Here is a 22,823-nt window from a genome sequence, read left to right as displayed (position 1 = left end):
GGAAAGGAGTAAAGGATATTGTTTGGGGAATCCTGACCTATTCAAAGTCCTGTAGTAACAAGGATCTTGTGCCAGACTCTGACCAAGCCAATAGGGGATCCTGAGGATGTGTATGTACATTTGAAAAGCAGGACTCCTGAGCATGGGCACAGAAAGCATCATAAGCATAGGTAAGCCCATGGAGTCAGACCCGGAGGCTGTTTAGAACTAGGGGAGCCTCATCTGCATTGCAGAGCCTCTGGTTGAGCATTTTACAAACTGTGCACTGGGTACTGCCCTTGTTTCTGCCTTAACATCTGCGTAGTGGTACTAAATTCAATGCTCTCTTTGTTGCACAGGTCTGGAAAGTGAGTCACGAGATCTCTCAGTTTATAATATTTTATGCTGCTTTATTAAATACGTCTTGACTGCTTCAGAAATTATCTTTCAATCAATCTTCCCAACACAGAGGTCATGCCAAATATTAGAGTGTTTGACAAAGCTAGGCCAGTAACTCTTCTAGGACATTGGCAATTAAATTTCAGGGAATAATAATTATAAAAGGCACAATGTAAGACCTGGGAATTAGTGTCCTTAATATTTGTGAATGTGGAAAATATAACCATTAGATACAATTTTACAGCCAGCTTTACATCATTTTATTGAGCATCTTGCATAGTCAAGATCAGCACACCGGGGAAACAAATGGCTTGCTCTTCACGAATGACTTTGGGTGTTTTTTTTGTTGACTGAAGAAACTTCACCATGGTGACTGTGTTTGCATGCCAGACTATAGGTGAGCACTTGCCCACAAGTGTATAAGGAAGGACCATTCCCATCTCAGATAAGATAGCTACGGCTAGTGTTTTGTGGTTTTGATCACTGTATAACATAAGAGTCTGGGCTTGGCATGGATACTAAGGAACATCTTACACAAAAACCCTTCTCTAACTCCATCTTAAAAGATGTACTCTGTGTGGTAGTGTGTTCATAGTAATATACGAAGGGTTCTATTTGCAACACTAGCCTTTGAGGGCCACCCAACTGACCGTCACACTGCACCTTCAGATTGACAACCCGTTTGAGTTGTCCTTCGCTTTGTCTAGAGAGACACGTGTCCACTGGATCACACATTCCCTAATCCCTCAGAGAAGAGAAGCCAGGGCCACCTCAAATTGTAAAGTTCTTTCTCTGGAACAGACAACAACAAAGTGACTATGTTACCTAGGTAGGGCTGATAGAATTGAGACTGGGTAGAAAAGCAACTAGCACTTACTTCTTCCTGTTCTATTGGCTGGATACAGTCGCATCCTTCCAGGTACAGATAACCAACTAGTTGTGCTTTTCCAAACTTCTATCCTCACAAGGTGGACAGAGGTTGCTAATTCTGACTGCGAGACAGCAATTCCTTCACCCTAAGTAGTCATTTTCTGTGTGATATGATGTCCTCAGACACCGTGGTGTCCCATAAAATGACATCATCACCATGTGGCATTGTCAGCATGTAGGTTTGTGCACTATGACTTTTGGACAAACACAAAGTTGACTAGCGAGGCATTTCTCAACACATACCTCTTCAGAATGTGTCCCTATGACAACACAGCCTTGCTGTTGTTCAGTGATGCAGGACTGCAACATCATGAAGGTGACCACTCCTTATGGTGACACACTGGGGATTATATTGACAGGGTGGGGTGGGAGGGGCAAACATTCAGTTCCTAACAACAATCAAAAACATGTGTATCTAACATGTTCACGTTTGTTCTGATTAATTAGTGTGCTTTTTAAATGGACACTGATGTGGGTCCTGAAAATGTATTACTATTTGGGAGTCATGATTTAAATTTCAAGTTTAAATTAAAAAAATTTTTTTTTAAATCAGAGTTAAATTTAAATTCTTTTCTGAATTTGAGACCCAAACTCCTCCTTTCCCTCTCCTGAAATCCATCTGTTTTTGGAGTGTGACTTTTGTGCTTTAAGCCATAATTGCTCTCATAAAATTAAATACCAGGTCAACTTGTCCTTAACTCTTCCTTGTTTTCTTTTTCTTCCTTTCTTTATTTTAAATAAATTATTTTTTAAGGGAAAAATTCAAGGTGAAAAATCTGGTTCCCAGAACCTGACACAAACCTCAGGTTTAATTTTACATATGTTGGGAATGAGAAAAAAGAGGATTCTGCCTTTTGACACTTGGCACACATCCGTCCCCAGGCTTTTGATAACTCTAGGTGATTAATAAGCAAGATTAAAAAATAATTACTTTTCCTGTCCAGAATTAAAATAAAAGTAAACATGCATTAAGTGTCTCTGGGTTATAGATTTTTACAAAGATACCTAAGATCATGCACAAATTTTTGACATGAAGTTGGAAGTGTCACTATGTAGGTATTCAGAGGGGGTATATGCGAGGGAAGGGTACAACCAGAGTGCACGAGGAAAAGGAAATACGCTCAATGTACTATACATTTGTATAAAGAACCCTGAAAGTCCCTTGGTTATAAAATACAACTTAGGTTCAGTTGCTATGGGCATGGAGAGTCTAGAAGAAAGAAGATAGAAAACCTATCAAAATTACATATCTCCTAATTGTAGGTCAACCCCTATCTACCTACCTCTTATTTTCTTTTCTCAGGGAAGCAAAGAAATTTGTGAGTGAAAATGAAGGGGCTCTTGGGAAAGGAAAAGGAAAGAAGTGGTTTGCATTTAAGATGATGATGGCCAAGGTAAGCCTTTTAACAACTCGGTCTGGTCAATGTCACAGTGACCCCAAGTGAGAGAGCCAGAACACTGTGTCTGTTCTGGGGGACAAAACCAGTTTTAACTGTTTGCGTGCATACAGCAAAGGCTCATGTACTATGTGCATGCTCTATCTTTTGTGTTAACATTTGAGAAGGGATTTAGGATTATCCCTTAAGATAGACTGAAATTTTCAAATGGTGGCAAACACCAATTTCTACCATTTTTAACTTTTATGCCATTTATGATTTGCATGATTTCACAGCTTCCAGGAGTAAGACTGTGCAGCCGTCCATTTTCTTGTTCTCACGGTGACAGGGACTCTGGCTAAGGCTTTTTACAGATGTCTGTGAGTTTAAAAGCCATAGCCTCCCTACCCTGTCCCACGCTCTTCTTCCTTTTCTATCAGGGGCATCAACTAGACACTGGAAATAAAATAAAACATAAAAAAGTTAGATTTATACAAAATGGATTTTGGAGAAATATAGAAAAGAAGTTCACTTTTATTTACATTTATTGTGGCCAAGCACAAGATTGGATTCACTATAAAGTTACCTTTCTCGCAGAGAAGGAGGTTCATAGGTCTTATTAGTGTCTCTCTATAAATTATAGGAAGGTGTGTTTTATGGAAAGAGAAGTTTGCAAGGAAATCAAAGTTTCTTTTCTTTTTAAAAAAGGTTTATTTATTTATTACGTATACAGTATCCTGCCTGAATGCATGTCTGCATGCCAGAAGAGGGCACCAGATCTCATTGCAGATGAGTATGAGCTACCATGTGGTTGCTGGGAATTGAACTCAGGACCTTTGGTAAAACACGCCATGCTTTGAATCTCTGAGTCATCTCTCCAGCCCAAACCTTAAGATCTTCTTTTTCATTTAGTGAAAATAGTTCACTTTATTTGCCTTTTATCTTTAAATACATTCGGTGAAACTTGCATGTGACAGAGTTTGGTTTCTGGCTTCTTTATTGGATGATTGGGCATCATGAGATTGGGTTCATGTTTAAAAGTAAAAAAATTATGCATTGTATGAAGACCTATTAATTTACATATTCTACTGAAGATGGGCATTTAGGCTATTCCTAGTTTTGAATAACCTTTTGAGCTTCAGATTAAGCCTGTAGTTTCTACCTAGCTCTCACACCATCCTGTAATCACAAACACACATGGAAGGCCACCTGCCTCATTCTCAGGCCTCCTTAGACCTCTTGACCATGGGCAGCCCGACACTATGGAGTAGAAGGAAGACCTGTTGAGAAATGGATTCATTATTTTCTGATATCCTGTCTTTCTATTTAGTTGACTATTCTCCTTTATCAAAATGAACTGTCTCATGTGAGTGACAATTGTGAATCAAAATGACCCGTGGGAAAGCTTTCGAGGGAGAAAGATCTTATTCATAAGTCTATTGGTTTCTCATGCATTGAATATTAAAATATTGAATTTATGTCAATCATCCCACTAACACTATTCTTATTTTATTGTTGTCTGGTAAAATAAATAGATCTTTTTGAGTGGTCAGTGTACCTCCTCTAAAACAGAATCAATGTCAATGCACACGCATGTTGAGTGTGTATGTGTGTGTGTGTGTGTGTGTGTGTGTGTGAGTGCACGCATGTGAGTGGGTGTGTGTGCAGGCATGCATGTGTTTGTGTATTTTTTTCTGTTTGTTTTGGAACTGGTGTGAGACATTGTTGCTCAGGCTGTCCTTGCATTGCTATTCTTGAGTGTTAGTCTTTCAGGTAACTGGGATTATAAGCATGTCTAACAATCAACATTTCCTTTTTAATTAAGTTGTGTGGGGATGGTAGGGAATAGAGAAGGAAGTGGATCCTGCTGTGCTTTGTTTTTACAAACCACCAATATTGGGTGCCAGATAGCTCTCTGGAAGCCACTGTCTTGTGATTTGGGGGGACCGTGAAGAATAAACACCTAGAAACACAAAATATCTATTTTCTCTTATTAGTGTTTGACTTTGTTTTCAGAAATGGGCAAAATTCCTCCGTGATTTTGAGAACTTCAAAGCTGCCTGTGTCCCCTGGGAGAACAAAATCAAGGCCATTGAAAGTAAGTGTTCACCAACTCTAAGCAGGCAAGGAAAGCTCCCTGAGAATAAAATCTCATAAGTTTTTCACAGACCTTTCCCCTTTTAGGGATTCTTAGGGAATTAAAGACCAACCAAACTGCCAACACAGCCAACAAGGCAGATCTGTACTGTGTCATTGGGAAGCTGTGTGTTAGCTGACAGTGGAGATGAAACACTTGCGATAATGGGCTTAAAGGGTGAAACATGTATTTTGGCTCACCAGTTCAGTCCCCAGCACATAATTACCTGGCCTTGTAGCACCGAGCCTGTGCTGGTTTGGTACATAAAATTGGGATTGTGTGGTAAAGGTAGCCTGATAGTTGCAAGGCTGTGACAGATCACCATAAGATCCATGGTGTGGCCTTGGTCTTGTAGCCCTTTGCATGCTGTGTTCTTAGTGACTTAACTTCCTTACTCTAGACCTCCTCCTCCTAAAGATGCCACAACCTCTGCGCAACATGGGATGCACACATGTGTCATTGTACGAGCACTTATCAAGGACAAAACTGGAGTCTTCACTTTCTTGTTTTATTCTGGGCAGGAAAGGAAGTATTTTGTACAATGACACTGTCCCATTTTGGCAAGGCAGTGAATATATACTCTTTGGAACTTTAGGCAATAATCAAAATGACAGTTTTTAAAAACAAGAAGTCTTTATATCCCACATTCAAATTTATAAAGGAGAAAAAAACACAAGGACTTTGCTATCTTTATGTTCATAGTAGACCTTCATTTGGTGCAGCGCTCAGCAGGTTTAGGCAAAAGCTTGTTTAGTGTAGTTCCATTTGCATAGACTAAAACAATTAAAATGTAAATATCAAAAAAAAAAGAAAAAATGTAAATATCGTACAAAAAAACAGTGTACTATAAAAATATTATATGTAGAGAAAAATAGATATTTGGGAAAAAAAAAAGCACAGTTTTGCCAGGTGTAGTTCCTAGGGTTATGGCAAAGATCTGACTTTTATCCATGTGTGTCCAGATCTGAAGCTAGCTTTCTGCTGGCTGAAAACAACATTGCATAATTGATATAGAGGCTCTGTAGGAAGACGAAACAGCCGATGGCCGTTTCACCAACGTGATTGGGCATGCTTAGAGGTGTCTGCCTCTCAGTTCTGGGTGCCTCATTACATGACAGTCATTAATGGCCGTGAATTAAAATGTATCAGCTCATGATTTTCAAGTCTCTCCAGGTTTTCCTCATAGCATGCCTTTCTTGCCAGAGTTTCCTTCAGTGTTTCTCCTTACTCAAAATTCTATTTTAAAAAGTGAATCGTTTACTATAATCTCATTCTGCTTTATGCTTACTTTTCCTAATAGATATGAAAATAGTTATTTTATTTTGTTTACACCTGGAGCGCACTTGGCAGTCAACAAATGTGCAGTGAATAAAATGACACATGTATTTTCCAAAGGTCTGCCTCACTTTAGGTATGAATAGAAGGAGTTGCATGTAAATGAAAAGATTGATACTATGGAATCCGTGGGTTTCAATGGCACAGCTGAGCTATATAATCTTGTCCCAAAAAACAGACCGCGTGGAACATTAAGATCCTGATCAGGGACCTGCAAAATGGCTGAGTGGGTGACCACCACTCAGCCTGGTGCTGACCTGGGTGACCACCACTCAGCCTGGTGCTGACCTGGGTGACCACCACTCAGCCTGGTGCTGACCTGGGTGACCACCACTCAGCCTGGTGCTGACCTGGGTGACCACCACTCAGCCTGGTGCTGACCTGGCTGACCACCACTCAGCCTGGTGCTGACCTGGCTGACCACCACTCAGCCTGGTGATGACCTGGGTGACCACCACTCAGCCTGGTGCTGACCTGGGTGACCACCACTCAGCCTGGTGCTGATCTGGGTGACCACCACTCAGCCTGGTGCTGACCTGGGTGACCACCACTCAGCCTGGTGCTGATCTGGGTGACCACCACTCAGCCTGGTGCTGACCTGGGTGACCACCACTCAGCCTGGTGCTGATCTGGGTGACCACCACTCAGCCTGGTGATGACCTGGGTGACCACCACTCAGCCTGGTGCTGACCTGGCTGACCACCACTCAGCCTGGTGCTGACCTGGGTGACCACCACTCAGCCTGGTGCTGACCTGGGTGACCACCACTCAGCCTGGTGCTGACCTGGGTGACCACCACTCAGCCTGGTGCTGACCTGGGTGACCACCACTCAGCCTGGTGCTGACCTGGGTGACCACCACTCAGACTGGTGCTGACCTGGGTGACCACCACTCAGCCTGGTGCTGACCTGGGTGACCACCACTCAGCCTGGTGATGACCTAAGTTTGGTCCTTGGGACCCACACGGAGGAGGGAGCCAGCTCCATGAGCTGTCTTTTGACTCGTACATGTGCACTGTGACCTGAACACATACAATAAGATAATGGTTTCAAATAATTTAAAAATTAGAAAATGTATTTAAGGAAAGACCCTAGTCAATTTACACGGAAAATGCTTTGGCTTAGTCCTTACTTTGCCAAGATCACCCGTGGGTCTTTCAGCACAGTGTTTTAGCCTTCTGGTCTTGTCTGCACTTCTTGATCAGGTGTGATATGTGTTATGAGGAACTTGTTATCTGTATAGGTAGGGAGAAAACATACTATAATGAATTCTTTCTTTTTACAACACACTAGAAGGTGTAAGTTCCAGCCTATTTCAGTAGCAATGCCATGTTAATTAGTGCTTTACAAACAGTGGTGGAATTATTTTATTGATTAGAATAGTATACAGGAATGACAGGAATTGTTTACACAAAAGTCCATCAGCTATCAGGAGTGTCACAGAGGTGACGAGAGCTGCTCATACCTCCTTCAGTTATGTTTCTTCCTCCTCCAGTAAATTTGAAGGAGCTAAGCTGGTCAGTTAACCAAATATGGACTAGTTCCCTTCTGATGCGCAATTTGCTGTTTTGGTTGTCCTCTTTCTTCACTGGGATCCATCCTTATCCTCAGCTCTGAAGAACTGGCCTCCTCTCAGCCACCACCTTAACTGTGACTTACCGAATGGCACCATGGGTCCAACACTCTTCCAACATCACATCGCCCGATCCGCAGTGTGTCTCTGGGGCATATGTTTCCTTCCTATATAGCACAGTAGTGGTTGAATGCAGTTGTAGTGGAGCTGAGAGAGAAGGCGTGCCTGGTTCCAGCTCATGTAGCTTCTGTCTTTGAGTAAGTTTTTAGAAGCTTCCTCCTTTCCACGCAGGAGTTCCACTTCTGCCAGGTCAGTGGACATTTATTGTAGCTGGGGGGGGGGGGGGATGTGTCATCATTTCTCAGGTGTTTACTCTGAGGAAGTTATTTCATCCTGTATGGCTATTCTGTAGTATTCCAGTGTACTAATCATAGTCATCAGCACACCGCATGCTTTCAGATTATGGTCTCAACTGGAACTCATGAGATGCACAGGACTATGCTCTCTGAGCTGATGAACGGAGTAACCATCTCATAGGAATTACTTTTCCAAGCCTAGAAAGACATATTTCTAAATTGGTCTTTGAAGCTGAACTGGGTGGAAAGTAACAAGCCATGTCACATGTCATTTATTCTCTAAAGGCTAAGACCTTTTTGTCTCTGCCATCTGTATACTTTGGATAGTCCTTTTCATCTCTGGTTCTCGCTTGCTACATCTAGGGCTTCATATGAATTTTTCAGGTTTGGTTGTTATACAGTCATTTCCAGCCCAATTATACACAGTGTATAATTTATAATTGACTCTAGATGTATAGTGACATGTAAAATTATTTATGCTTTTGAGTGAAAATTTTAAATGGAATGCATATTTTTACTATGTGCCTACTTAATTATATCCTCAAATTCTTTTTAAAATAAAATTGGCTAAATATGTTTCCTATTTATAAAATACATTTCATTATAAAGGCAACATGAATGCTTTTCTCTGAAAGAAAATGACAATTTAATTATACAGGAACTTCAGAGACATTATTTTATTGCTTTGAATATTAGAACCATTTTAATATATGTCTTGTGTTATCTTCAAAATGATCTTGGCAATTATTAATAATTTCAAAAATGCTCAGCAAAAGTCTACCATGTGGTAGGTATCTTTATAAATACCACTGCTACTGACAAAGACAGACCAAGATCTGCCCTCTCTGACTTCTGTGTGTGTTAATGCTGTGGGTTGTTGGATAGAGAGGACAATAACGTATAAACTAGAGAATCAAGATTGTGTGGATTATGGTAAGTGACATGTGCCACACAAGGCAGTAGCATGTCACTCTTCCTTTTTTTTTCTTTCTTTATAAAAACATTTTTTTTGTTTGGTTGGTTTTGGTTTTTTTAAGACAGGGTTTCTATGTATAGCCCTGGTTATCCTGGAACTCACACTGTAGATCAGGCTGGATTTAAACCCAGAGATCTGCCTGCCTCTGCCTCCCAGTGCTGGGATTAAAGGTATGTACCACCATGCCTGGCTTAAGGAATTATTTTAAAATAATTATTTGTTACACATATACTTTTACATATAAAAGGTAGAAACAAAATTTCATACTAATAAGATGTGTATGCTTATGCTTACATAACTAAGCCTCAGTGTCATAGTTGGTGTGGCCAGATGCAGAGCATTGTCAACATTTTTCAGAGTTGATTGACATTTCCATCTTATAATCATAAATGCTGAAAATGCTGCTGTGTAGAAATATGTAGTACATAATGGAAGAAGGTTATTTAAGGCTGTTTAAAACAAATTTTCAGAAATACTGTCCTAATCCTAAGCCAAAATGCATTCAATGATTTTTTTTAATGTAGTTCAAGTCACCAACTGAAATAGAAATTCTTAACATCAAGCATTCCAATAATTCAATCTACATGCTGGGCAGTGATGGAAGGAAAACATGAAAAGTCTTGTTTTACATAATTAAATGCTTATGTTTCTGTAAAACCAGAAGTTTCCTGTCTCCCTATTTCTCAGATCTGGATAAAGCATCTCAAGCAACACTCACTGGGGTTGCTGGCCTGCTGACATTCATGGTGCCAAGTGGGAACATGTGCTCGGAACCAAGGCTGCCAGAAAGTCATACTGTGCAACAGGCTAGCATTGCCAGAGATACGTCACATCCATTATGTGCTTGATTTTGGTCACCCTTTTGACAAGTTATTCATGCCCACACAGCTGCATGATCCTGGGGTCATGCCCTCCAGTTTACGGAGTCCAGGATTGATCACAGTAACAAAAATATGTTTGTAATAGTTTTGTTTTTCAGACTAGAAATAGCTTCAAATAGGCAACACACAGCACAAAGTCTAAATCACATACTATCCTGCTGGTCCACGTATCAAAGGAAACACAAAGCAAGTATGTCACTTGCTTTCCTACCTCTAGGCTCATTTGAAAAAATATTGCTTCATATGCCAGTAGAATGGTGGCATTGCATTGTACTCACAAAGCGGGTCATTTGCTTACTTCCTGACTCAGAACTCTGTATGTGTGTCTTATTAGCCATCTGTTCAAGAGAAAATTATGTATGATGACAGTCTACAAATTATACTCCTTAATAAGTAACCAGAGGGAGAGGTGAAGCCTTAATCTTTAATTTAAAAGAAACACAAGAAAATTCATGACAAGACTGTGCATGTACTTAATTTTCACTTTAGTACACATGAAAGCATTTTAACACATTTATAATGTACTATCAAAGCAGCGTTTATCAGCTGTGTTAAAAAATAAAAAATAAAAAGACTGAGCTATTAGTGGGCACAGACCAATTTGTGACTTTGAATAGCCTTAGAAATTACTTCCGGATATTCTTTCAGATATGCATGTTCATTTCATAGTTGTTTTACATACCATATTCAAGAATGATTTAACTATAGTTCTCCTTGAGAAGCCATCACATCATGATTAAGAGAGACACAGCTTTGGAAACAAAGGCTTGTAGATGAGAACTGGCTTGTTTAGGAGACTGGCTGTTATGTACCACTAGTGTTTTCATCTCACAGGGATGGGTCAGTAAGCGGGCTAATGCACTGATTCATTGCATTTCAGTTATAATTAATCAACTCTGCTTCACTCAATTTCTCTGTTTCAGTTTCTGGTGTGTGTGTGTGTGTGTGTGTGTGTGTGCGTGTGCGTGTGCGTGTGCGTGTGCGCGTGCGCGTGCACCTAATAGAACTTAACACCAGCAGCAGCTAGCAGCAGTTAACGTGGATGGTGGTAAAGTTCTTAGTCCAGCTGACTGGCTGTTGAGGGGTGCAAGCTGCAGTCATCATTGTCCTGATGGGCATGACTAATTTTCACTCACACCCTTCCAGCTACACTGTATAAAGAAGGGTTTTTCTCTTTAGCAAATGCCAACAATCTCCAGTGTTACAGCACATCTAGAATAAATGGGTACATTGAGAGATTGTTTACCTGCTTTTGTGTTGAGAAAGGAAAACGTACCCTGGTTCTCAGGTGTCACCAACTGCCCCACTGTATCAGATATAGTACCTGTCTTACTATTTTACCTTTACCCAGTGTAGGGTGAATATGGATGGAACATGGCCTCTGGATCCCTTAGTCCCTCTGACACTGTCTGAGTCTTTTCTAAACTCATCCTAGTTTTGATGGAGACGGTATTACTGAAGTTCATTTTCTTTAAACTTAGACTTTTGTAAAGAGTTCACTTTCAGTTAAAGAAAAAATTGTGGAACTGCTTTCAAAGAACCCAAGTTTCAGTTTGGATGCTTTAGTGTTAAAATATATATTTTATTCATAATGTAGACGTGTGTGTGTTGGAGGAGGGGATGCTTTCTCAAATATGCATTTTGCTTTTGCATTTATGTGTTTAAAAATCTATTCCCAGCCGGGCGTGGTGACGCACGCCTTTAATCCCAGCACTTGGGAGGCAGAGGCAGGCGGATCGCTGTGAGTTCGAGGCCAGCCTGGTCTACAAAGTGAGTCCAGGATGGCCAAGGCTACACAGAGAAACCCTGTCTCGAAAAACCAAAAAAAAAAAAATCTATTCCCAAGGAGCATATTTGCCTGTGGTTGTATCTGAGAACTGAGAATAAGGGCTTCGGTGGTAACAAGGTAAGAATAGCTGAAAAAGGATAAGCAGGTTGGGTGGGAGGAAGGAGAGATGGAAGGAAGGACAGATGAGAAGAAGGAAAAAGTAATTGTTATCACTGTATGTGTTCTCTTTATCAAAGGTCAGTGTTCTCTCATTATGTCGAACATCACATCTGTGAGTCAAGACTTTTTTTTAGCTCATCCATCATTCTCTGGAGTTTTACTTAAACATACTATTTGTAAGTCATAATATGAACTACTCACTGGTGACTAACTTTTAGCCATGTTTTCATTGACAAGTGGAATGGAACTTAGTGGTAAACTCGACTGAATGACCCTTGGCTGCAGTTTCAAGTAAAGGGTCGCCTAGAAACACAGTTATGTTTGAAAAGTTATTTGATAGGAAAATAAAAACATAGGCAGAAAGAGAAAATAGTCAGAATGTTCCCAACACAATGAGTGATACGAGAAAAGGAGGGGGCTGTATGTGATTAGTTACTCCTGCTAAGAACATCAGACCCGTTTCCAGGAGGATCTTCCTATGAGTAGGGGTCATCGCCTTAGGCTCTGTAGTAACATTTGTCACACAGACTCCACTGGAGGGGTTGTGACAGTTTAAAAAAATTTTTTTTATTTGTATTTGTAAGTTAAATAGACATGAAGATTAGTTTGAAAACACAAGATAGATAAAACAAAAGCAAACACATAACACCAGTCAGAACTTTAATAGAAATTAACCAATGTAGTTGTTAGGATTTAAGTTGGCAAGTTTTGTTTGTTTGTAATAATTTAGTTAGGCTTTTTATTTTGTGTTTGAAGAGTTTGTATATTTTGAGTAAGATCATTACTTTTTAAAAATTTTAATAAATGATTTTTAGTAAGATTTTTATTTATAGTTTTATTATAAGGAAGAGGTGTAACATACGTATTTAAAGTTTGTATGGCATTGGGTAGATAACTGAACCTTGGTATTTCTTCTTTTTTTTTTTTTTTTTGAGTGTCAAAACCATATCTTTTAGAGCATTAATCTTTGTTTTTTAACTTTTTAGTTTTAATTTGTTGTTTAGCAAGGGCCTGAGAAACATTTTTATTTAGGTTATTAACAAAATGACTAGTTTGACAAGTTTGCACTTTTGAAGTTAATGTAACACTTGATATTATAAAAATTGTAATAGTTATTAAGGCACTCCTTTTTTTTTTTTTTTTTTTTGAGACAAGGTTTCTCTGTGTAGCCTTGGCTGTCCTGGACTCACTATGTTGACCAGGCTGGCCTCGAACTCACAGTGATCTGCCTGCCTCTGCCTCCCAAGTGCTGGGATTAAAGGCGTGTGCCACCACACCCAGCTTTAAGGCACTAATTTTTAAAATGAGAACTGTAACAAATCTCTTAGGCCTAAGGAGTTTATAGACCCTTTTTAAAGCTTGTAGAGTTGTATTATTAAACCATGGATTTTTAAAAATATTTACTGGCAGTATAACATATTTTGGTCTTTTTAACAGTATCATGACAATAAGAGATATGTTTAAAGAAGAATCTATACAATTAGTAAGAATACATTTAGAACAACGTATATGGAAAGATTTTATTTTTTATTTGTAATATTGTTTTCTGAAGGTTTTTTTTTTTTTTTTTTTTTTTTTTTTTGACAAAGGCCTTTTGATTGAAAGGTTAGACCAACTGGTCTGATATTTACATGGCTGTTTTTGTATTTTGTGGAAATACACAAGTATATCTTTTTTTCGAGGTGAATAAGACACTAGGCCCTTTTTAGGTGTCAATTAAAAGATGTACTGTTGAAGTTTTATTTAAGGATCTATTAGTAAAAACAAAAAGGGCTTTTGTTATAGGATCTTTTGTTATTCTTGAAGGAAAAATGTAATGTTTGTTTTTTTTTTAATAAACTTTAATATAAAATTTTGAGCCATATGAAATTTTATTTGACCCATATAATATACTAAAGCAATTTTTTAATTGTCACATGTTTATAGTAGAGCGTTTAACTGTTTTTTATTATAAGGAATATTTTTTAATATTTTTAAAATAACTTTTAGATCTTAATTGTTTTTTATAATTAATTGGCTACATATATACAGATAGGAAGAAACCATTTTTACTTGTGTATGAGGCAAATATATTTACTTTAAGATTTTATCTTGTCAGAGGCAAGCAGTGGGTGTATAGTTAGTTTTTAATATAATAAGAGACCAAGGCTTAGTATAATTAATTTGTTACATTTTAGCATCTTGTATCTTTTGTTTTATTAATTTTAGTTGTTGTAAGGCTTTTTTTGTTAACTGTCTGGGAGATCTTGGATCTGGATCTTTTTTAGGGTTTTAAACAAATGATGTAATTGTCTAGTAGTAATTTTTAAATGGGGTTTAATCTAATTTATACTTTTTAATAATTTTTGAAAATCATTAAGTATTTTTAATTTATTAAGCATAAGTTGTAACTTTCGTGATATAATAAAATTGTTATAGATAGTTTTTTAAAAAGTAACTGATTAGCTTATTATGTTGTATTTTGTTAGGGGCAATAGCTAATCTATATTGAGTTAAAGACTCAATCATATCTTTAAGAATGGATTTAGTTAATTTTTTTTGTTTTTTGTTTTGGTATAAGGATATCATCTATAGTGTAAAATAAAAGCTTTTTTATATTTATTTTTAACAGATTTTAATGTTTAGTTTACAATTTTTTGACAAAGAGTGGGACTATTTTTTATTGTTTGAGGCAAAGCTTTTTATTGATATCTTTCTTAAGGTCTTTGAAAGTTAACTGAAGGTATGTTAAATGTAAATTTATGAGAATGTAACTTCATAGTGAAAAAACAAGTTTCTTATATTTATAACAATTATATAATAGTCTTTGGGAATAGTTACAGGACAAGGGAGGCTAGGTTGAAGGGCTCTCATATCATGTATAGTTTTATTTATAGTTTTTAAATCTTGTGAAAACCTCTTTTGACTTTTTAAAAAATAACAAACACTGGAGTATTTTATGGACTGTTTTATTATTTTATATGTCTTATGTTTAATTGTTTTTTTTTAACAAGTTGTTTTAATGTCTGTATCTTTTTTGTGTTAGGGGCCACTGATTAATGTAAACAGGCTCTTTATTCATCTATGAAATTTTATCTGTATATACTTTAATATTTTTTGTATATTTTTTAACCTTTATGGTTATTAGAGGTTTTTCTTTGATTATTTGTATAGTTCTTTTTAACGGCCTAGTCATAATTTTTACTTACCAACTGTACTTTCTCATAAAGAGAAAGTAGATAATATTTGTTTATTGTAAAATTTAACCCTGTGTTTTTTGGTGTTGTTCTTGGCAGATTTAAGGTGTTAAATTTAGGGACAAGAGGATTTAAGCTACTTTTTTTTTTAATGTTTTTTAAAAATTTTTTTATTTTGGGGCTGAGGGCTTGCCCCTCATCTCATTTTTTATCTTCCCATTTGTAAAGGAGGCTACCATCTTTGTGAAACTTTGATTTACACTCCTGTTTTTAATTTTCTTTTTTTTTTAAATACTGAGGAGATAACCCCAGAGGCTTGTTTATTTTATAGGAGGTCTGTTTTTTTTTTTTTTAATTAATTAATTTCTTTCTTTTTTTTTTTTTTTTTTTTTTTTTTGTGTGTAGTCACAACTAATGTGACCCTGTTGACTATAAGAAAAGTATGAAATTCTTTATTTGTTATCTCTTTTTATGTTTTGAAGGCGCGAACATGTTTTGTTTTGTTTTATAAAGCTATGGTGTGTAGGCTATACCCTGGACTTACTGTTGGCTGGGGCATAATCTTGTATAGTCTTGGTTTTTCTTAGTTTGATTGGTTTTTGGCAGAGAGCATTGGCATTTTTTATGTTAATTGTTTTAATAACATGTCTGATCTCTCAGAGGGAGGAAGTATTTTATTTATTGTCTTTTTTAGTAACAAAAAATTAATAAAATTTTGTCAAACATTTTTTTGAAGTTTTAACACCTCTGTCTTTTAACATATGACTTAATACTGTCAAGAACATTTTCCTGTTGGACCGTGAATATCCCATAATTTTTACCTACTCGTCTCTTAATTCAGCCTTTTGTTGTTATTGTTGAGGAGTCTGTAACACTCTTTGGCGAGGTCCTTATCTTTGTCTGAAAAAAGTATTTAAAAAGAGGAGAGAAAGTTTACCTTATTTTGAGCCTCTCTGATTGGGCACCATAAAGGAAGGGGAGGAAGGAAGGAGGGAAGAAGAGGAAGGAAAGAGGGAGAGAGGAAGGACAGGAGGGAGATTGCATGCGCTGTGCTCAGTGTCTACACCAGGGGCCTCTTGCATGCATTTGCACAGAGAGCCCAGCTGTCTAGAGGCAGTTGCTTCTTCTCCCCAGTAAATGAGGACCGCGTCAATAAAACATGATTACTGAGCCTGACTGGGCAGCCTCACATGGTTGTTACCAGAGAACAGAGATAAGGGATGTGCAATGGTACGAAATCTCTGGGAGCCAAGTACATGATCAGGTGTCCCTGGGGGAGGGGGACTCAGGTCTGCTTTAAGGTTGTGCAAATATGGCTGCAGCACAGTGGCAGGGGCAGGTCACAGATAACCCTTTCAATGTGCTGTGAATCCAAGCTCTCTTATGAGTGTGAATACCAATTCTTGCACATTGAAATCATTGATTCCTTCCTCCACACCCATTTCCAAACTGACCTATTTTCAAGTTTCTTTAAAAAACAAAACAAAACAAAACAAAAAGCAAAAAGCAAAAAACCAAAACCAACAAAACCCTACCCCTGTGTTGTGGGGATAAGTGAAACAGTAAGTAAAGAATAGACCAGGCTTCAGAATGACAGGCATTACGGGGGTGCGGTCAACCTCACCTTAGCAAGCAGAGGCTGGGATCTGCAGTCAGCTCTGTTGGAACTTCCTCTTACCTGCAGGAAGGTTGTCCTAAAAGTAAAGTTTCAAAGGCAGAGGGCTAAAGAAAAGCATTGGTCCCTATGGTAGATTCATGCAGTACCATGGTTCAAAGGGACTGATTCGGGCTCTCCGAGGCTGTACACTGATGCTCCTTGAATGACGGAGAGTGGTAATCACTAACACTTGGGGCACGAGAATCTAGATGCGAGAATCTAGATGCTGAGCTTGAAGTGATCACCGGAGAAACCTGGCCTTTTATGTATCGGGCCACATCTCATTCTGCATGCACATCTGTGTACTATATGTCTGCCTGGTGCCCAAGGAGGCAAGGAGAGGGCATTAGATCCTCTGGAACTAGAATTACAGATGGTTTGTGAGTCACCATGTACGTTCTGGGAATCAAACTTGGGTCTTTTTGAAGAGCAGTCAGTGTTCTTAACCACTGAGCCATTTCTCTAGCCTGAAACTCCTATTCTTCCTTCCTTCCTTCCTTCCTTCTTTCCCTTCCTCCCCCCTCTCTTGTTTTTTCCACTAATCTTAGCTTTAAGAAGATATTTTCTGTTTATGCATCTATGTTCTTCTCTGTAGGTGAGAATCGGACAGATCTCTGTTTTCACTGGAGCAGGTGGGAGTTGACCATCTGACCTGTTGCTGCCTTTTGTGTCCCCCAAAGCTCAAATGGGACTTTGAAAAGGCATGTACATGTCTGACCTCTAGCCCCACTACTTAACACCTGCTTATTACCTTTCAACACCCTTTAAACAAAACACTATTATGGCTTTAGGACACTCTACTCAGTGTGGTTTGGCCTCCCTTCAACAGCATCTTCCACCATGTCTCTCTTCTCTCTTCCATTAGACTCCACCCACTCAGGCTTTAGTTTTGCTTGGCTGCCCAAAGCTCTTGCCTGTCTCAAGATCACTGCGTTCTTCACTCTCCTCCAGTGGCTCTTTCCTTAGCTAGGCGTGTGCTGTCTCCAGTGTTTGCTCCAATACCATCTTCTCCAATACCTTCCTACACGAATTGATCTAAGACAACTCCTCTGCATGCCCTCCTTATAGGACCTGTCTGGCCATAAGTCTCACTCACATAGCCCTCATATAATCTTCATAAATGTTTGGATTCATGAAGTAGATTTGCTGAAACATCATTCATCAGAGCAGCCACACCACCTGTGATCTTATGTTCTGGACAGAAGAAAAATTCTTCCAGAAAATACTTAAACTGTGTGCGGTGACTTTCAGCATCTGTACTAGCTCTGTAAGATGCCAGGAGTGATGAGAAACAGCACCAGAGGACTTTAGAATCTCCCACGAATGTACAGTTTTTTGAGAAAGTATGTTTGGTGTGTTTATCATTTGTGCAAGAAGAAAAAGAGCACTGTAGTCACTATCATTGTCCTCAACAGCAGGCTGGGCACTAAAGCGGCTGCTGTCCATGTGTCTACAAAGCTCGAGGACTACAGCATATGCTGTAGGTGGTGCAAATAGCTGCTAAACTAAAGGGAGCATAGGTTGCATTTTACAGTGGCGTTCTGTAAAGCTCTTTCATTCTGTCTACAGACAGCTACCATGACACTGAAATATTCTCTTCTGAAAGAAAGAAGTTCAGGGTTTGTCAACATGAAATGGTCCAATGTGTCAGGTAGCAGATGTACATCCAGTTTTTAAATTTTTATTTGTGTGCGTGTGTGTGTGTGTGTCTGTGCTGGGTCAAGGCAGAAGCATGCATTGATTGGCCAGAAAAAGGTGTCTAATGTCTGATTCCCCAGAGCCTGTGTGTTGCCTGACGTTGGTTCTGGGAGCTGAGCTCATCCTCTGGTCGAGAAGGAAGTGTTCTTCATGAATTGCTGAACCATCCCTCCAGTGGGTCTATGCACGTTTACTTTGGAGGGCCATCAAGATAAGATTGGATTGTTGTTGTTGTTACTGCTATTGTTTTGACTTTCCTTCAACCTTCTAATTTTCTTTGCAATAGGTCAGTTTGGCTCCTCAGTGGCCTCATACTTCCTGTTCCTGAGATGGATGTATGGCGTTAACATGGTTCTCTTTATCCTGACATTTAGCCTCATCATGTTACCAGAGGTAAGCTCTAACTTCCAGCTTGTAAGGTAAGGGATACTGAAAAAAAGTCTTAAATGACTGCCACCTCCCCCACCATTCACCATTCACACCTCCCCCCCCTCCCCCCGCCCTGCCTGGCCTACAAAACAAGTCCAAGACAGCCAAGGCTACACAGAGAAACCTTGTCTGGGGAAAAAAAAAAAAAAAAAAAAAAAAAAAAAAACAAAAAAAACCAGATAAGATTTATAACAAGCTAAGCCTTCAAAATATTATCCATAACCAAGGGACCTAATCTTTGTTCCAAGCTTATATGGCCCTCATGGACTTGCATCTAACATGTTGTGTTTATGTCTAAGTGTGCTCTTTATGTAGGGAAATTCATGGCTTTAATCAGAATCATATTGGTTTGTACTCCAATGTTAAGCACTACTGGTCAGTGGAGAGACTTAAGACACCTACTGAGTATTTTTTTTTTTCTTTCTTTTCTGAATTTGCTTTCAAAATTGTTCTTCATGCAACCAAAAGTTCTAGCTCTCTAAACTGGGAGAACACATCACAAGTAGCATTTTCCTGAAATAAACGTTCACTTGTCTTATGTACATAGCCATGGAGTGTTAAGGTCAAAGTCAGAAAAACAGAGGGCTCAGCCTGAAGAAGAAACAAACTGCTGAGCTGATGTAGGGAAGAGGGAGTGGAAGCCAAACCACCATGGCGTGTACAGACTTCAGCCACAGGAAGTGGCTCAGACTTCTTTGGGTGCTTATCCTACAGAAGCTGGGTGGTACAATGTACCAGTATTTAAAAACAAGTTGTTTAATACAAGATTATCAATGGCCTAAACTGGGTGTAGGAATGACGTTATAGCCACCCTGTTTAAAATCAGCAAATTCTCCCACATTTGTAACAAGCTGTCTTGGTAGTAGAATAATATTGCCTTCCTGCCCTATAGAGATGCTGGCTCCCCTCAGAGCAAGTACCTTTGTATCCCATGTTCTGAGCCTAGCGCATTCATGACACAGATTGTAGAGGAGATTTGAAATGTCCCAAACACCCACATTTGGTGTGAGGTAACTTAGTGCCGATTGCTAAGTTATTTATTATAATTGGTAACTAGGACCCAGGCCTCTTTTTATCACCTTGATTTTGCATTTTAGCTAGTTTTATAATTCCCGGGACAGTTCTGGGGAGTGTCTAGCGGAGTGTCGTCTGTTTGGCTCAGATGACAGTGGCAATAGATTTTCCCAAGTGAAAAGTTGCAGGCAGTATAGCCAAATGTGTGTATTTCACCTATTTCAAATGAAACCAGACTTTATTTCTGTCTGTCTAAACTCTGCACTCCATCACTGCCTACTGTTACTCTCCTTAGCTTCAGAGGCAGCTAGGGCTGGGACTCTGACCCACATGCTGCGCTAGCTCCACGCGAAGGAAACGAAATGCTGCTGCTAATTCGTATGAACTCCACACGATTATGTAGAGCACACTGTGCATTGATGGAGTGAGCTGGAGGGTTCCGCCTTCGGATACCTATTCACCGGTGTGTGTTAGATACTGAAGGACATCTTGGTTCCTGAGCAATGATTCCTAACTCCTGAATCAGAAGCAAAAGAAGATGAGCTCCCTGTGTGTTAGCGGAAACACCAGAAGACCAGAGCTAGGCGTCTCCCAACCACGAGGTCACATTGCAGAGCTGCCTGAACCCTTTTATCCCAGGCTTACTGGCCTCTCCACAAGCTCAGTACCTCCGTACGTAACCTTCTTCATCCACCTGAGCCTTCCAACTTTGGCTGGTTAGCCTACGCCCTCACTTTAGGCTGTGCTCACTGACTCCCCCAGCAGGAGGAAAAGTTCATTTCACGCATGAAGCGGCTTCTGCTAGCTGTGGGAGGCTGGAGGATGCTTTATGATGGGTCCTTCCTGTAATTCCTAGTCCACTGTTCTCCGGTTCTGTTCACTATACCGCGCCTCTCCTTAGTCCATAGCACGGATTCAGGGCAGAAATCCTGAACTGGACATGGCACCGATGCTGTAGTCATCAGCATGTGGGTTGTTGATTCCTGTAGATGCACTCCGATCGATCACACGGTTGCATCTTCCTCTTGGAAGTGGAACACTTATATGGCTCCTTGCATCTCCTCTCAGAAGTGGAGCTCGCCTATGAAAGTGTGGGCAGCACCATTTTGATAAGCACTATGGTGCCCCTAAGATACCTCTCTTCTAAATGTGGATCCTCAGCAAAGAACCTCCTGGGGGCTGTGCTTGGCCAGCTTGGTCTTCATCCAGTCAACTCAGGGTGCAGGGACCTTATTTCTTTTGTCCTTAATTCTGGACTTAATGGATTCCAAGAAAATGAGACCCCACATAGAGACCCACAGAGCCTGAATGAAAAGCTTTCCTGAGAGTTTTTAAACGAAACCATTTGTGATCACATGTGGGCCTCAGATTCTGTTAACTGCTCCTTTTGCTTTGTCTAGTACCTCTGGGGCTTACCATATGGCAGCTTACCTAGGAAAACAGTCCCAAGAGCTGAAGAGGCATCTGCGGCCAACTTCGGCGTGCTGTATGACTTCAACGTAAGTTTCTCCAGATAAATTGTCTGTAGGTGAACAGCTTTTCCCTGTTGCTGCTTTCCTGAGACACTATGCCACCTTACAGGGCTGGTAGAATATTTTAAGGGAGAGATGTCCTTGCCTCCTGTTTACAAAAGACTGTATGTGTCAAAGTCATAATATGATTAAATAAGAATACTGACTACAGACTAAAGATGAGCTCAAATCCCAAAGATTTAAATCAAATAGTCTTCTTTCTTTGGAAATGAAAAAGAAAATATTTTTTAGATGTGCTTTTTGAAAAATCTTATGGGCTTCTTTGGGAATTCATTTTTCGAATTCATATTAACCCCTTCACAATTTTACAAGATCCCTACACAATAGTACTTAATAAGGACTACTAAATAAAGGTAATATTGATATTTGAAAAATATCAAAATCTATGTAAATCTAAAAAAAGTACTAATTCACCATAGTACTAAAATAAATAGTATTCCATTATAACACTAAAATTAGTTTTGCTCAACATCATAGTTTCCTTCAGTTGTTAACGTAACAGATCTGGGAAGAGGGAACTTAAACGGAGGAATGGTTTGTATCCGATTAGCCTATGAGGATGCTTATGGGGTGTTTTCGTGATTTATGATTGACGTGGGAGGGCTCTTCCACTTTGGGTGGTGTCATTCCTGGTTAGGTGGCCTTGGGTTACTTTAAAAAGGTAGCAAGCCAGGTAAAGCAAGCTAGTAAGCAAGGCTCATAAATTTCTGCCATTTTTAGTTCCAGTCTCCAGGTTCCTGCCTTGAGTGTTGCCCTGGCATTCCATGAGGATGAAATATAACCTGTCAGTTGAGATAAATCATTTTCTTCAAGTTGATTTTGATTAGTGTTTTATGACAGCAACAAAAAGCAAGTTAGAACATTTAATTACTATGGTACATATTTATCCTGGCCCATTGAAAAATCATTCTGGGCTCTGGACCTAAACTGCGCTCCGAATTCAGCTAGGGACTCTGGGCCCCGGACTGCGTGCTGAGTCCAGCCAAAGTCTCAGGGCTGGAACTGCACATCAAGCTCAGCTAGAGTCTCTGAGCCCAAACTGCCCGCCTAACCCAACTAGGTTCTCTGGGCCCAAACCACGCACCGAGCTCAGCCAGGGAGTGGAAAGTGGGGTCTGACTTTCACACAAACTCTGGTGCCCCATATTTGACCATGTCCCCTGGATGGGGAGGCCTGGTGGCACTCAGAGGAAGGATAGCAGCCTACCAAGAAGAGACTTGATACCCTATGAGCATATACAGGGGGAAGAGGTCCCCCTCAATCACAGTCATAGGGGAAAGGAGTAAGGGGAAAATAGGAGGGAGGGAGGACTGGGAGGATACAAGGGATGGGATAACAATTGAGATGTAATATGAATAAATTAATAAACTACATTAAAAAAAAGAAAAAAAAAAAAGAAAAAAAATCATTCTGGGGTATGATTCAAGT

General features: G+C 39.5%; 1 protein-coding gene across 1 annotated transcript in view; it reads left to right on the top strand.

Annotated features, from left to right (window-relative positions):
* The window catches only part of Tmc1 (transmembrane channel like 1), a 141,898-nt gene that overhangs the window by 50,474 nt on the left and 68,601 nt on the right, over positions 1 to 22,823 (top strand). The window contains exons 5-8 of the mRNA XM_051146932.1: positions 2,612 to 2,702; positions 4,701 to 4,782; positions 18,707 to 18,813; positions 21,264 to 21,362. Of these exons, the coding sequence (XP_051002889.1) occupies positions 2,612 to 2,702; positions 4,701 to 4,782; positions 18,707 to 18,813; positions 21,264 to 21,362 (379 nt within the window). The remainder of the gene's footprint in view (positions 1 to 2,611; positions 2,703 to 4,700; positions 4,783 to 18,706; positions 18,814 to 21,263; positions 21,363 to 22,823) is intronic.

The sequence above is a fragment of the Acomys russatus genome, chromosome 5 (genome assembly GCF_903995435.1).
Source record: "Acomys russatus chromosome 5, mAcoRus1.1, whole genome shotgun sequence".
Taxonomy (NCBI): domain Eukaryota; kingdom Metazoa; phylum Chordata; class Mammalia; order Rodentia; family Muridae; genus Acomys; species Acomys russatus.
Note: the sequence above shows the minus strand (reverse complement) of the source record. Positions and strands in the feature narration are given on the sequence as shown.